This window comes from Notothenia rossii (assembly GCF_949606895.1).
Source record: "Notothenia rossii genome assembly, chromosome: 2".
NCBI lineage: Eukaryota > Metazoa > Chordata > Actinopteri > Perciformes > Nototheniidae > Notothenia > Notothenia rossii.
The window spans coordinates 80,812,294-80,828,675 of record NC_136904.1 but is presented as its reverse complement, the minus strand read 5'-3'; the positions used below and the strand labels follow the sequence as shown (position 1 = coordinate 80,828,675).

At 39.4% G+C, this 16,382-nt stretch overlaps 1 protein-coding gene across 1 annotated transcript; it reads right to left on the bottom strand.

Annotated features, from left to right (window-relative positions):
* Positions 1 to 8,576: 8,576 nt before the first annotated feature.
* slc5a3b (solute carrier family 5 member 3b) lies at positions 8,577 to 15,002 on the bottom strand. Its single transcript, XM_079663527.1, has 2 exons — positions 14,701 to 15,002; positions 8,577 to 12,243 (listed from the first exon to the last, which is right to left on the bottom strand). Exon 2 carries the CDS (start codon positions 11,974 to 11,976, stop codon positions 9,850 to 9,852), a length of 2,127 nt encoding a protein of 708 aa, XP_079519653.1. The 5' UTR covers positions 11,977 to 12,243; positions 14,701 to 15,002; the 3' UTR covers positions 8,577 to 9,849.
* Positions 15,003 to 16,382: the final 1,380 nt, after the last annotated feature.

Here is a 16,382-nt window from a genome sequence, read left to right as displayed (position 1 = left end):
AAATGAAGGATTCAAAATATCCTGCGAGATGTTTCTGCGTGTAAACAGGCTAGACAGCAAGCTATGAATGAAATACCCAAAGGTCATCAGATATCATCACAAGCATGGCTGGATTAAACATCAGAGATCAGAGACGGACAAACAAACCTAAGGCAAGACTGAAATTAAAAAAGGAGGGAGCAATGCCACTTAAGCCAGTGAACCATAAATCCCCTGATAGGCTCAAATATTACATAAACTCATGTTTGACCACACATTGTGCCTACTAATTTCTGCGCACATAAAGTGGGCAGGAACAAACTCACATTGTGAATGACTATTTTGGGGTTATGCCATTTAAAAAGCACACACATTAACTGGTGTTCTATGAGTCACAGGAGTCAGCATAAATATTATACAAACAGATGAATATATAACATGATTGGTTAAAAGATAGAATTAAAATTGTCTTTCAGTTTGATCGCAATATTGTGTTTCTGTAAAGGTCTTGTAAGCCTGTAAAATCATGTATTGATTGGGTGGTGTCCTGGTGTAGCTATGGAAGAAAATAACATGGATTTATTTAAAAAAAATCTTAAAAATGTCTAATAAATTTTTTGCATGAAGTAGGATCAGTTTGATAAACTTGCAGCATCAGGGTTGAGCCTTTCAATGAGAACACAGGTCTTGTAGGAGTTACCAAAGAGAACAAGAAGGATGGACATTTTACACACTTTCAGTCACCACTGAGACATGATGATAATATTTGCTTTTTACTTAATCTGATATTTTTCTGCATTATAAAATAAGTCACTTTTCCCCATAGAAAAACTCTTTATCAGATGTTCACACCTTAAACTTAATCAGCCGTGCAGTAATGTGTCATTTATCATTAATGTTGTTATCATTGGTCAGTTTGACCCTGACGGGAAAGGGCCTCATGGATGTATGCCTCATTGATTCTCTGTCATTATGTCACGGCCACTATACTTTCAACTGTTATTACTAAAGGTGGTAAATATTTCCTTTTGTGATTGAAGAACTATTCCATGGAATAATGCCAGAATAACAGGCATGCAGCTATAGTTAAGTCAGGGCTGTGCATGGGGAATGACAGGAACGCATTGACCATGTGTTGTGGTTTATTTGAAAGGTCACTCCACATTCCCTACATGGCTGATTCTGTTGTCATCCTAATAAGAAGGAATAACAGAGACATTGCTTTGAAATTTGCTAACAAACAGCAAAGAAAACATATGTTTACATGTAGTATACTCTGTTACAACGTGTCTCTTATTTCAGGTGCAGGTCTCAATAACCATACTTCCATCCTTTAATTGCAATATTATTCTTGATATAACTCATGATTAAAATCATAGTAGTACTCCGTCATTCTATGTCTTGGGACCTTTGTTGCATGCAAAAAAGAAAAACTGTCTTTTCAAATATACATCCACAGATACTGACCAGATAATCCTGGTAGGAGAGATGGTAAAAGATGCATTGCTCTATGAAGGATTGGACGTCTGTGGCTCAGTGGGCTTGTGCATTGATTTTCAGATCAGGGGAGCGCTGGTTCCATCTCCACTGCCGTCAGCATGTCGTTGTGTCCCTGGGCATGACACATCACCCCAAAATTGCTCCTGTGGGGACTGTCCACAGTATTGAATGTATTTAAGTCGCTTTGGATAAAAGCGTCAAACAAGTGACATGTAAAAAGATAGGTCAGCAGGCCTGATAAACAAGACTCCAATCCTGAACCGCCATAGCTGCCACTTATCCCTGTTGACCAGCTGCTCCATAAATGGGACTTGCTTTTTTCTTGTCAGAGACATGTAGTTAAATGCATGATGCATGTGCCTTGTTAACCCAGCATGCAAATTTGCCTCACCATCTTAACTATATGCAATTGTATTTGTTATGTCTAGTTTTTTTTTATGTCTTTTACTGGTATCTGTATTCTGTGTGATATACATTTTCAGTGAAATGTCTATGTGAAGCACTTTGGACTGCAATTGTTCTATCAAAGGTGCTATACAAATAAAGATTATTATTATTATATGCAATGTGCACAACAATAAATGCAGCATTACAACTGCAACCTGTAAACCTGACAAAAATAACCCATGCCGAGCCATACAAACTAATTAGCCCATCTTCACAAGCTCCATTACAAGGGATTATGTTAACACTTGAATAATTTAAACCTTGCTGAAATTGGGTTTCGGCTTTACTAGAAAAACTAAAATGTGCGTTACACATTGAAAGACTGTCATGCATGTAGATGAATTAATCCTAATCTAATGATATCTTCGCTCCCTCGCCGTGAGGCCATTCAGAGCATTTGCTTCAGGCTATTGTTCCTGTTTGCACTCTCCAAAATAGACAATGAACAAAGCAAGGCCCAGTTGCCAGTACTTTTCCACAAGGACAGTATCCTGACTTTCCTCCAATAAAGAGGGAGGGTTCAAGTCCGGTGGGGGTAAGTGGAGGAGTGGGTAAGTGGAGGAGTTAGCAAAGCATTTGTGACACAAATGCTTCAAGCTAGTTTGAATTACAGCACAGTTCAACTCAAAAAGTGTTGTTGCTTTCAGTAGTGATGTAAAATAACACCAACACATGAGAGCTGAGGACCTGGCCTGCAGCTTCAATATAATCAGAGGGGAGACACAAGCACAGGTTATGGTGCACAGGTGTCAATTAGATGAGTGCTAAAACCTGAGAGCAACAGTGGTGGAAAAGTTAAACAGGTCAGTAGTTTGTGTTGCCTTTTATTCAAATATACATAAACAACTATTGTATTTACTGAATTGAAAGACAATAAGTCAAAGTTTTTACTTATCCTGTGAACTAGTTCAACATCTTCTGTAAGGCTTAGCACAATCTGTTTGGCAAAATGTCATGTTCCCCAAAGGATGTATAATAATTACTTTGGACTTTTCCATTAGTACAACCAGTTTCACATTTACAGCGTTGAAACATCTTTTTGCCATGAAATGGTGTACAGATATTCATGTTACCCCTCTGAATACATTGTAAACACTTTGTTGATACCCTCTGTTTTTCTCCAGCATGCCATTAAGTCCAATTCATTAGGTTGTGACCAAAAACTGGAGAAAACGATCACATTTTCCATCATCTTTATCTGTGTTTGTGTTACTAAGTGATTCGTTTTAATGTGTTTAACTTTCCACCACTGAAAATACTTACTACAGTAGATATACAATGTAAGGGAGAAAGTGTCTGATCATCACAGAAACAACATAGAGATGCATGTAATTGCTATTTATTTGACACATGCCTGAAGCACATTATTTCAGCAGAGATGAATTTATCCATGAACATGTTAAAACATTCAACGTCAGTTATGTTCATTGTTGGCTGAATCACACAGACATTAATCACAACTTCTGCATTGGCTTTGAGTCAACCTAACCAGGGAGGAGCTGAAGGTTAGGATTTCAAAAGGTGAAAGTAAATCGACCATTCAGTGTTACCAATACATTTACCTATTGACATGTCTTGATCAAAGCATATGCTGTCAGGACAAGAAGGTCATTTTCTCAATATGTTCCCAACTACTTCCCGCACAATCACTTTAAGAATGGGTGTATGCTACAATTCAACTTGTTAACCTGAGGATTCATTTCACATTTGTGACATGACATTTGATGTGCTCTAAATGCCTGTGCTCTAAATGCCACAACAGTGTCGGCTGTGTCATTCTTAAACAAAGTTTACTTATCAACACGTTACCTAATTGGTATGAATCATTTCTGTATTGCTCAATAGTGTGGCTTTTACTAATCATGGAAAGTTACAGAGATGTAACATTTTGATGACCTAGGATGGAGGAATGAATGGAGCTTAGAAGTGGAGCTTTAGAAGCCTCTGATCCTGGATTTTTGATTGGCTAAATCTTGTGCAAAGACGCCTGGGATCATCCAATGCACTTTTAGCACTGAGCAGATTAATAAATCATGCCAGGGTTTATGCAATCCTTGTCAACGATAACAGAAAGCCCCAAAAGAAACACAAGGGTAAGTTTAATATAACCCCAAAAATGACAACCTTAGATGCATAAGTGGGTCTTTATGGACCCGGTGAGGCGGTTTTCTTAATGTATCTTTCTAATTACATTTTTTTATCATTTCATATTCCAGCTATTCCTCAAAAAACATGTTTTGGATATCATGCCATTCAAATTTTAAATTAAAATTTTAAGAAATTGTAGTTTTTGTATATTACTACCCCAATCTTCCATAAGTGGGTCTTTTTGGACCCGGTGAGGTGGTTTTCTTGAAGTATCTTTGTAATTACATTTTTTTATCATTTCATATTCCAGCTATTCCTCAAAAAACATGTTTTAGATATCATGCCATTCACATTTTAAATGTACATTTTAAGAAATTGTAGTTTTTGTATTACTACCCCAAGCTTCCATAAGTGGGTCAAAAATGACCCGCATGCATTTCTATGGAATCCATATCGGAACCTTTGATTCTCATCACCTGTGGCTGTCAGGAACAGTGTTGGGCAAGTTACTTCCAAAATGTAATATATTACATTTGTACAATACATACTTATTACTGTAATAAGTTACATTACAATATCACTGTCTCTGAAATGTAATGAGTTACACTACTTTTATATTACTTTTGAGTTACTTTCACCAAAATAACCGCAAAAGAATGGCTAGGTATTTTAAATGCTAAAATGTAGCTTAGTGCAGCTCATTATACATCCAGTGAAGGGCAATGTGGTATAGCATAACCACTGTGTAGGCCATTAAAAACGAACTTGTTAACTTGTAATTAACTTGTAGGCTACTAACTTTTATTACACGGCTTAGTTGAATACTCGATTCTGATTGTAAATTCTTAACATGTGACACGTTGTTAATACAGTACAGACCACTGTCAAGGACTATAATGAAGGTTGCTAAGCAGGATCAAGAAAGAGAAAGGAAAAGAGGTTAAAAGACGGAGCGCTGGACATCAGATAAATCACCATAAGAAGGCAGAGAGGAAGTAAACAATAACAGGACAAGGAATGGGCTCTGTATTTTGTTTAGTTCAGTGGGGCAAAATTACAGTACAAAATGTAAGGAGGGAGCCATGCCTGCTTCATGTATGGAAGAGGACCAGCGCCTCAAGAAAGCAATCATATCATCAGGTGTGGTCTCTAACATTTATAAATTATTATCTAGGGCTGCCCCGAATACCTATTCTCCTGTCCAACTGTCCTGGGAGCATACCTTGAATATCTCTCTGTCTGCTTTGCAACGGAACTCCATTTGGCAGTCAGCTATGTTCTCTTCTAAATGTGTAAGATCCAGGATCATACAGTTCAGAATTCTAAATAGAGCTTACATCACCCCTGTTACAAAATCCAAGATGGACAATAAACACAGAGATTTATGCTGGCATGAATGTGGCAAGCGAGGTACATTGTTGCACCTACTCTGGGAATGCCCAGCGGTAAAAAAACTTTGGTCAGAAGTAATATCCTTATTGTCTGAATCTTTAAACGTTAATTTCCCTACATGTCCCATTGCATGTCTACTGGGTCTCAAGCCAGATGGCAATCCTGCAAGGACTACCGATCGGCTCTGGACATTGGGCTGTTTAGCCACAAAAAGAATCATCCTATTAAACTGGAAGGAACGCAAACCAGCCTGCTTTACTAGGGACTCATGGCTGAGGGAGTATCTGGACCTACTGAACATGGAGCGTGCAGCTTCTCTGCTGGGGGATTTTGAGGGGAGACAGGAGGATTGCGGTTCACTGTCCGCAGCTCTCCTATCTAACCCTGTCAATATGGCATCTCCTGTGTAATGTATAATGTATTGTGTATGTAATGTCCTGTGTATGTCACAATCAGCTGTCTTAGGAAGTCATCCTTGCATCCACCCCCCCCCCCCCCCCCCCCCCTCCCCCGTTACGTTTTGTTTAGTTGTTTGTTGTTACATGTTTTGATGTACGGTTTGTTATCTGGTGCAATGTCTGTTAAAAAAAGAAAAAAGAATTAAAAAAAAAAGAAAAAGTACAGTATATGGCCATGTACAGGCCCGTTTCCAGAACAAAATGACTTGGGGTGCATCTGAAATTAGCAGCAGTAGTAGGTTTACTAGGTGGGAGGCGTGTAGTGCAGTGGGTTGTGTGTTGGTGTTTGGAACAGGGGGTCAGAGATTCAAACCCCACTGCAGTCAGCATGTCGTTGTGTCCCTGCAAGACACTTCACCCCAAATTGCTCCTGTGGGGATTGTCCACAGTATTGAGTATGTAAGTCACTTTGGATAAAAGCGTCTAACAAGTGACGTGTAATGTCATGTTTACATGAGCAATAGTGGCCAGCAACAGCAATGAAAAATAGCATCGATGTTACGGTCCCCAATGAACAGGATTATGGCATTTGTTATGTTTTGAAACCAAGCAAGTGAACATTTCAAGTCAAGTTTGTTAAAAGTGCAATCCTGAGATATTTCATATAGTCCAAAATGGACTATGGCATGGAAAAGCACAAAAGCTTCAAAACTGTAGTGATAAAACAAATGAGAGCATATTGTAAATCAAGGAAAATATTATTTGAACCAGCTCATGGTCTGAAATGGCAAACATTGAAAAGCAAAAGTATTATTAAAACCATGACATACCATCATCACCTTGGTCCCATCATATACTCTGGGAAGAAAATATTTACTGTATCACATCATCATGTGAGGTTGATCTGGAGAACATTTGGGCTGCAACATTAGCTTGTTGATAAGCATATGAGATATTTTTGTAGCCATTCGTGGTGCAGGCATCTGTGCTATTGTATGCATTAATTTTGACCCAACATTTCTACAGGCATGGCAGAATATGGCACTATTTTTGCTTGAATATTCTAGCCATTGTCTATGTGTATACCACGAGCTGCAAAATGACCGCCTTAACCCACTGTACAGGCGGGTACTTGTTTAGACATACCTAGGCTCTGTTTTGCCGTGGTATCCTGGCACCTGCGGGCCGCAGTAGAATCGGGCGACGAAGACTGCTGCTCCGGGGGCGAGGGCGGCGAGTCAGGCGGGAGTAAGCTGGTGTCCACGACGGAGGGTAACGTGATTTCCCCATCTGACCTGTTGCTACTGTCTGCAGTAGATATGCAGTATTGCTGGCGTTTAATGATGGTTGCTTTAACCATTTTCGTATAAGTGATTATCCACAAATGTGTGTCACTGCTGTGGATGCACTTTGGAAATGATGCACGCGCAGCGGAGGAGGTCACGCGCACCTGACACAATTTGTTTGTATTTTTCGCTCCGTTCTCTTTTTTGAATAGAGGGTGCATAACATTCAACTGGGGGTGCAACTGCAATGCATGCCTATGCACCCCCGAAGATCCTGACGCGAAGCATTAAGGATAAACACCAGGTTTACTAATCTACTCGTCCCGCACAATTTTTCTCTGGTGTCGGAATGTCTCGCTATGTTAGTACTTTCTTAAACAACAGAACACCATTTAATTTCGGGTTAAAATATGTTGTAACTGCGTTACTGAGCATTGTAACGGGTAATATATTACCCAATACCATTAGTAATGCGTTACATTACTTCGTTACAGCAAAAAGTAATGTATTACTGTAACTCCGTTACTTTTGTAACGCGTTACACCCACACTGGTCAGGAATACATTCACTGTAGACCACACAGACTTCTTCACAAGTGAAACCTCTCAGGAAGATTATTTTACACAGCAAGATCTGATACCTGTCACTCAGTATAATAATAATAATAATAATAATACATTATTTGCATAGGGCTTTTCAAGGACTCAAACTCGCTTTACAAGGGAAGGTTAGGGTGTGGGGCATAGGACTATCAAACTTGATCAACTGGCATGGATTGATGGGGGGGGGGGGGGGGGGCTATGAGTAGACAAGTGGAGAAGAGATGAGTTTTGAAAAGGGACTGGAATACTGTGAAAAAATTATAAAATTATAAATTGTGAAAAATTAAATATAAAATAACCCTAATGTGAGCCAAAATATAATACTAAATATTATACAAGTGATTTTTCTTAACCAAAATGACAAACATGGCATAAAAACACATATTATTCTAATACGGGTCCTTTTAGACCCACTTATGGAAGAGTGTAGGGTCCAGCCACTCCTGCATCTAAGGGTTACATTACACGTCAAAACATTTTTATTTTATTTTTTTTAAATCAATCTCCATTATAATACACAGGGAGCTGTGCAAAGTAGCACAATAATGCAGTTATTTGGGAATTGTAATAAGATAAGGGCCTTTTCTAACTTTCTTTAGTAAGGTTGAGTCCACATCTAATTTTATAATTTTTCAAAAACTAATGCTTAAACTATGTATTTCCTAAGGCCACATGATCAATAAACAATGTTTCTGGTGTTTTAATGCTCTTTAGAACAACACAAAACAAGTCTCCTGAAATTACATCCTAATAAAAAGCTAATTTAAAGGATGCTTAGTTTGAAATGGATGTTCATGTTTAGCCAATGTCTTAAACTATTTCATCCCACTGTTCCTCTTGTTTTCTAACCAAAGAAGATAAAACATAAAAAGAATGAGAAGTCATTTTTTCCACAGACCTTTTATTATCAGTCTCAAAAAATAAAATCCATACAAAAAAAATGTATATTTTCTCAGAGAGAAATCAAATGTTTTAAAGCAATTTCACACACAGCAATCATCTCTTATCAATCCTCTAAATACATAATTTATGCTCGACATTAATTGGTATTGGTCTGTCAAATATGACAATTTTTAAGGACTATGGTCATTTAACACAATTGTCAAACTCCAAAGTGCATGTGGACACAAATACTTTGTATTCTGGAGTATGGGGGTTAGGGTTTATCATCATTATTATTAATGAACACAATCTAGATCAGCCACAACATATGAACATGTAAAGGCTAAATTTACTACATGACAAAGCTGATTCATCACATGGCTTTAAAGAAATGTGGTTTTCAGTGTACAACATATTCAAGATGTAAACCAAAATCTTAGTTTTCTTCTCTTTTTAATATTACATACTAAGACACATATGGTAAGAAGTTTAAATGATGCTCTTGAAACTAGATAAAATGAGCTGAAATTCACCATAATGTACATGAACACACAGTAGATATACAGAATAAATGGTCTGCTATGGAAGACATTTATATTGTGGGTGATCCTGACATGAATTATAGTGTACACAAGGTTAATTTAAAATGATATTACTGATAAATTGATTCCAAATAATCAGCATTGGTATGTGTGGTCTATTGTTATAATACAATAGTAATGGATACAAAGTATACATAGTGTTTAACAATGACAATAACTTTGAAAAGACACAATAAAAAACTAATAATCAAACACTCAAAGTTCTACTAAAATAATGCAGGAGTAATATTGTGTAGTGTCAGAAATGGTCATGACCTATAACCTCTCGAGTTACTGACATATGAACGCTAAAACAGCAACAACGCCTACAATAACGGTCAAAAAGAATGGGGAAATAAAAGAATAAATCTGAAAATACAGACAAGTCCGATTGTTAAAAGAAAAAAAGATATTAAATACTAACAATATAACAATAAAATCAACAACAAGTCAAATACGATTCCTACTCCTTAAAGTAGTTCAATTGTTTTCATGTTGCAAAGCTTTAATCATTGAAAAAATGATTAGGTCGGCTTTTATCCCCGTTAGAAAGCTTAAAAAGACAACTGTAAATATCACAGACAGAGATTTCAAAACTTTGAAAATGTAACTGTTCGCTTAGAACAGCTCAACACAATTTCCACTTTAATAAAAGCACCCTAACCAATTATCATAAGTTCAGTACAGAGGCTGACTAAATTGAAAAATAAACAAACAGGAAGATGCCCACACAGCAGACACATACCAGAACCACGTTGAGGATTATTTTATCTCTGGGAGACTCATACAGCATTTCTGCAATGATATCCTCCTGCAGCACTTTTGTCGGAGTGCTCTGTGGTCTGTCATTACAATCACAAAACCTTTCCAGGAAAAACATAAACCCGCTAGTCTTCCTATTAACCTGGCTGCTTTCACCTTGGGTGACATCTAACTTTCCATTATTGAATTGGTCTGCAGGGGTGGTGGCAGGAGATGTTTCTGTACTAGGGGTTGCTGGGTCATGGTCAGTGTACGAGACCAAGAGTTTAACATCTGCCCCATCCAAACACCTCTCGTTTCTGACATCTTGTGGTATTTCTTTAAGGAGTCTTCCATTGCCATTCTGAAAGCTCTCTTCGGTCAGCCTTAAAGTTTCCTTTCGGTCCTTTGTTGGAAGCCTTTTCATGTTGCGGACCCCCCAGAAAGTAGTGGTGCGAACCTGCTCCTCATCTGGGGCAGAGGTGCAGAGGCTGACCACCACTGCCACCAACCCTGAAGTCCAGAACAGCCCAGCGGCAAAATACATGTAGTGCACTTTAGCAATGAAGGCAGGCCTATCATCTGGCAGGTCACAGTTAGGCTTGCGGTAGATAAAAGCTAAGATTAGACGTATGGCACCAAGAGTGAAACCTGTCATGCCTCCGCAAAATGCACCTGTCTCATTACACCGTTTCCAGAACACACCCAACAGGAAGAGGGCAGCTATTGGTGGAGTGAGGTAGCCAGCAACTTCCTGGATGTAAAGGTATGTCTGCCCGCCTTGCATTTGGATAATAACAGGGACCCAGGCAATGCTGATTGCCACCATAACCACAACAAACATACGGCCAACCATGAGCAGCTCACGCTGAGATGCCTCTCTTCGAAAGTTTTTGTAGATGTCCAGGGTGAAGATGGTGCTTGCACTGTTGAAGATTGAGTCTAGGTCACTCATCAGGGCAGCGATCATGACGGCCATCATCAGACCCCTGAGTCCGACAGGCATCACAGCCATGACAAGGCGTGGGTAGGCAATGTTTGAACAGCCAGCCTCAGAACCACAAACAGCCAAGCAGTGCTCGGGCCCAATGCAGGCAATCTCGTCTGTGAACAAAATGCGGGAGATCATTCCAGGGATCACTATTAAAAACATGGGCAGGATCTTGAGGAATCCAGCCATGAGCGTAGCACCCTTGGCGTGAGCAATGTTCTTTGCTGCTAGTACTCTCTGAACAATGACCTGGTCTGCACACCAGTACCAGATAGAGGCAGGGGTCTGGCCAAGAAGGAAGCCTGGCCATGGGATGTCTTCATCCAGTGGACCTCGGAGGATGCGTAGGGAGTCTGGTTTAGGCGTAATGTGGCACGAAGGAGAATAGGTGACGTTCAAAGTGGCCATTATAGCAGTAACATTGGGAATGGCCTGCATGTACTTGGTTCTGACACCCTCCATCCCACCAACTTTGATAAGGCTTAGGACGGTTAGGATTAGTGCTCCAACAATCATCAACACTGCCTGAAGTGCATCCGTGTAGAGTACAGCCACCAGTCCACCGGTGGCAGTGAGCAGCGCTGTCAGACTGATGAGCAGGACGATGGAAACATAAAGGTTCCACCCCAGGGACTCCTGAATGAAGAGCGCTCCAGCATACAAGTCCACTGACAGCTTGGTAAAAATGTAAAGTAATATAGACAAGAAGGCAAAGTAAATCTTTAGCCTGTTGCCACCGTAGCGTTTCGACAGGTACTCGGGCATGGTGTAGACCCCCGAGTGTATATACACAGGGATAAACACCCAACCAAGCAGCTGCAGAAGAAGAATTGCATTAAACTCCCATGCTCCAACAGCAAAGCCACTCACTGCTCCTGACCCGGCAAGGCCTATGAAATGTTCACTGCCAATGTTGCTGACAAAGAGTGATGCACCAATTACTATCCATGTCATGGAGCGTCCAGCCAGGAAGTAGCCACTCACAGTGCTGCGATTTGCTTTCCACATGGCAAAAAACCCAATGGCTAGCACCAGGACAAAATACAGTGCTACCACAGCTATGTCCACTGCTTCCAATCCAGGACTCATCTTTAAAGATTACTTAAAAAATATATTAGCTCACAGATTAAGAAGAAAAGAAATACAATAGTCAAACGTATTGATTTATTATTTTTAAACGGAGCAATGGAAATGATTTCTTTGGTTTGCTGTCTGGTTGGAAGCTGTAGTATCCACCGTCAGCTCAAATACACTAGGTGTGCTTCGGAGGGAGTTATCCACCGGCACTGAGGTCGTTCTAGTTTTAGCAGAGGATGTTGCAGGCTTCTGGTCTAGAATAGCCTAGAGTTAACATTCCTGCAAGACAGCAAAGACAATGAAAAACACCTCATTAGAGCCGTAATCTTAGAAGTTAAGAACATCGAACACAAATGCTTTGAAAGACACTTTACACCCTCTCTGACAAACAGGATAAAAAACACAGGTGAGGTTTAAAAATGCCTCGAGTCAAACTGAATAGTATATCCCAAATGCATAAAATGATAGAAATCACTAATGAAAGACATTTTTAAAACATAGCAGAGCTCTCTATAAACCATATAAATAATAGGAATGCTGATTTGAATCAATTCGGTTTTCCAATTGCATTATTCCAAGCGGTTTTAGCCTCCCTATGACTGTCAAACTAATCCTTCTAACACAAAGAACTCAAGCCAGTAAACACTTCAAACAAACCCAACATTTAGCAAGAAAAGACTTAAGAATAAACTAAATTAAAACAGAAAATAAAGATGCCTGGAAGCAGATAGTCATAAGCATATTGGAAAAACAGACAAATTGAGGAATTCCATTGAATGGTTTTGACCAAGGTGTCCAACCTTTTTTGAACCGAGAGCTACTTTTAAAGTTGCCAGTCTGCCGAGATCTACCAGTCCAAATAGAGAGGCGTAGCCATTACTGACAGCCTACTACCAGGTAAATACTGGTAGTAGGATGTAGGTTGTATAAAACGGACCTTTGTACGAATAATACTTCATGAAATACTGCAGATCCTTTATCTTACCTCTGTATTTAACGGAAGTTACACAACAGTGTTGGAGAGTTGGAGTTTATTAACACGTCACATACTACAGTGGGTAATGTTTTCAAGAAACATTGAACAGTGCTGCCACATATGACACAGGGAAAAAATAAAATACTCTGAACCCTTTCTTTGCCATTATAAAAAAATTGTGTTGCTACAAAAGTATAAATTAGGCTTACTAATAAGACCACTCAGATCTGAAGCTACACAGGAATCTGCTGCCAAAGTGCAATAAAAAAGACAAAATGAATACAATCAAACCCTATTTTTTTGCATTTTAGTAGAGTATAAAAAGAAAGCCATGAAAAAAATATGAGTAGAGGGGCACAACAGGACATTGCTTATTCACACTAAATTAGGACAGTCTAAAAATTGAATTTTCTTGTTTTACCTAAAATAACACATGCACATTTTAATCTGAGTATGGTATGGTGCATTGCGATGTGTGAGCACACATACATGCACACATTTGGATGTCTGGCGTCTATTATAGCGTGTAGACTTTCAAGCATGATAGAAAAAAAAAATCCTACACGTTTGTCTTCACAACAAGGCTCTACGCATAACGGTCCCTCTGAATAAAAGGAAGTCTTTGTTTTCATTTTACCATCATATCATTAAGGACTTATGTGATCCCCATAAACTGTCCAAGAGAACCTAGCTCTGAAATACAACAATGTTTTACAAAGTTTATTATCATTTCATTTGCAAAGTTATATTATGAGGGATTCAAACATAATTACTGCCAAAGCCTACTTATATAGAGCCACTGAGGCTGCTGCCAAAACAATAAAAATATATGGTGCTGCCAATGAAACAGAGAACCTTTGGTCCGGGCTGAATCATATCATTAGATTGAACAAAATCAAGAAGTGTTACGCCAGTATTATTCCCATTTCTGTAAGATAGACATTTTCTAAGGCAAAGTAACTGATTTACACCAGACCAGTATTGCCTGGAGCAATACCATAACGGCGTTAAATGCATGAGATCGTGTGAGGTATTAAAGCCAAGAGAGTTGCAGAGGCAAACCAGCCCTGACGTGCATGAAGCCCAGAACACTGTAAATTAACCTTTGATGATGTTTGTACAACCGAAGGAAATTCCCTATGAATTGTATCTTGCAGTGGTTAGCATGTATCTTTAATGACAACACCGAATGCTTTACCTTGGCTTAAAAAAATTCTAAAAATGAACGTTAACCTGCAAGTGGGGCAGCCATGATATAAAAAAAGAAAGAACTGGATTCATTATAAGGGATATTGGGGTGCATATAGCTCCTTTATTTAAGCCAAGTACGGCTGAGAGCCTTTGTAGACACAAAGGAAAGGTGACACCAGTGCACGGCTGGCGCTAGGTGCACGGATTCACAGATCAGGCGCGTGGAAATGTCTAGAACAGTCACTCAAACAGCAAAACTGCGCATCCTCAAGGAGCGTGTGTATTCCGTGTTATTGTTTATCTTCGATTCACTGCATGTTTCCTTATTTTACCACAACACGCCAGTCTGAGATATAATTGTACACGTAGCCTACTTGAATAATTTCTTGCCAGGCTTTAGCCAGGGGTTAATAGGACATATGTCGATGACAGTTTCAACATTTGACCTGATACATTAACTATCATCACCGAAAACAGAGACACACAGCCTTTACACTGACATATGATCCCATATTTTAAACAGATAACATTGTCACTTAATCACCCAGGTAGCTCTCATACAGACTCACCGTCACCAGCTCCAATGGTTAAAACACAGATGAGCACTAGAGATGTACCGTGTTAGCTAGTGTTAGCATACGCACTAAAGCTGCCAAATCGACACGGCTCCGAGGGGAGATGTGAATGAAGAGGTGCCTGCTTCCTGAAGACTCGTCCCTCTGCTGAAGAGCTCTCACTAAAGATGGTTCAAACTGTCTCTGCATGTACCACACAGGGCTCCTGGGTTGTTTTCACGTTAGCAGTCCGTTGTCATCCCTCTGCCCTCCGTTTCACGGTAGCAGTGACGCCCTTCCAGACAATGCTGCCTCTTTTCAATCCTCCGTTCAATCCACGCCCCTCACATGTCTGGGGCGTTTGACTGCGACTTCAAATTCCCCCAGATTATTATCCAAAATGTTAACGCTGCAATAAATAAATAAATAACAAGTACAAGTGTATACAAAAAATCTGTATTGAAAAGAACGTCGAGCCAAATGCCACTAATCACACACACCTCCCAGAGCCTCTATTACTTTCATTAGGGGACTTCGTTTTTCATAATTTTAATAAATTACACTTTAAATTGATCCAAAATTATATTACTTAAACAATTACAGCTTTTCTTAATACTTTAATAAAAATGAAGGCGGTACATATAGACATGGGCATATAGATATGCGTATATAAACTACAGCCTTTTACAGTTGGCCTCTCATTAAGCTCAGCAAATCTTCATGCAACAACAAATAATTATGAAGTGATTAACCCAGGATAACCTTGTCTCAAATCATAGAAGCTACCAGAAACCCCTACTCTCACCAATCACACAAGCCTAGCTCATAATCAGATTTAAGGGTTTTAGTGTCGAGCACTCTATACCGCTGCCTCTTTTAATAAAAGGACATGATGTAGATATATTTTGATTATTTTCAGTGCTGTTTTTTTCTGAAGCCTCCCTAAAATGGAATGTTATCTAGTATTCCAATACCAATGCCCAAAAGAGAGAGAAAGTGCTACATATCTTTTTCAAGCCAACACACAAACTATCGTGCCATCCATGTTGCAAAATACTTTTCTCAGGATTGAGCCAGCTGAACTCTATAAAAAAATAGTTCATAGATCACGAAAAATAATTATATTAAATGAATTATGGGAGACAATGCAAATCTCCAATCCTCCACAGGCAGCAACAATGCCAAGTGGGCTCCTCAGATACTGTGTAAATGAATATGTATATGCAATATGTGATGAAGATACAGCTTCCTATACATTTTTGTGTATGCCACATGCATATATTTTCAACTATATTGGTTACCATGATCATGTGTTATTTATTTTTCCAGCTAGTTACTAAGTTATCTTAAGTATTCTGCATTTGAGAGCCCGACTTTTAATGTGTTTGTCTGTGTGTGTGTGTGTGTGTGTGTGTGTGTGTGTGTGTGTGTGTGTGTGTGTGTGTGTGTGTGTGTGTGCGTGTGTGTGTGTGTGTGTGTGCGTGTGTGTGCGTGCGTGCGTGGGTGTGTGTGTGTGTTGTGTGTGTGAGTGTGTTGTGTGTGTTGTGTCTGTGGAGTGTGTGTGTGTGTGTGTTGTGTGTGTGAGTGTGTTGTGCGTGTTGTGTCTGTGGAGTGTGTGTGTGTGTGTGTGTGTGCGTGTGTGTGTGTGTGTGTGTGTGCGCGTGTGTGTGTGTGCGTGTATGTGTGTGTGTGTGTGT

Coding starts and splice junctions, on each gene's coding strand:
- slc5a3b (XM_079663527.1), bottom strand. CDS start 11,976: ATGAGTCCTGGATTGGAAGCAGTGGACATAGCTGTGGTAGCACTGTAT.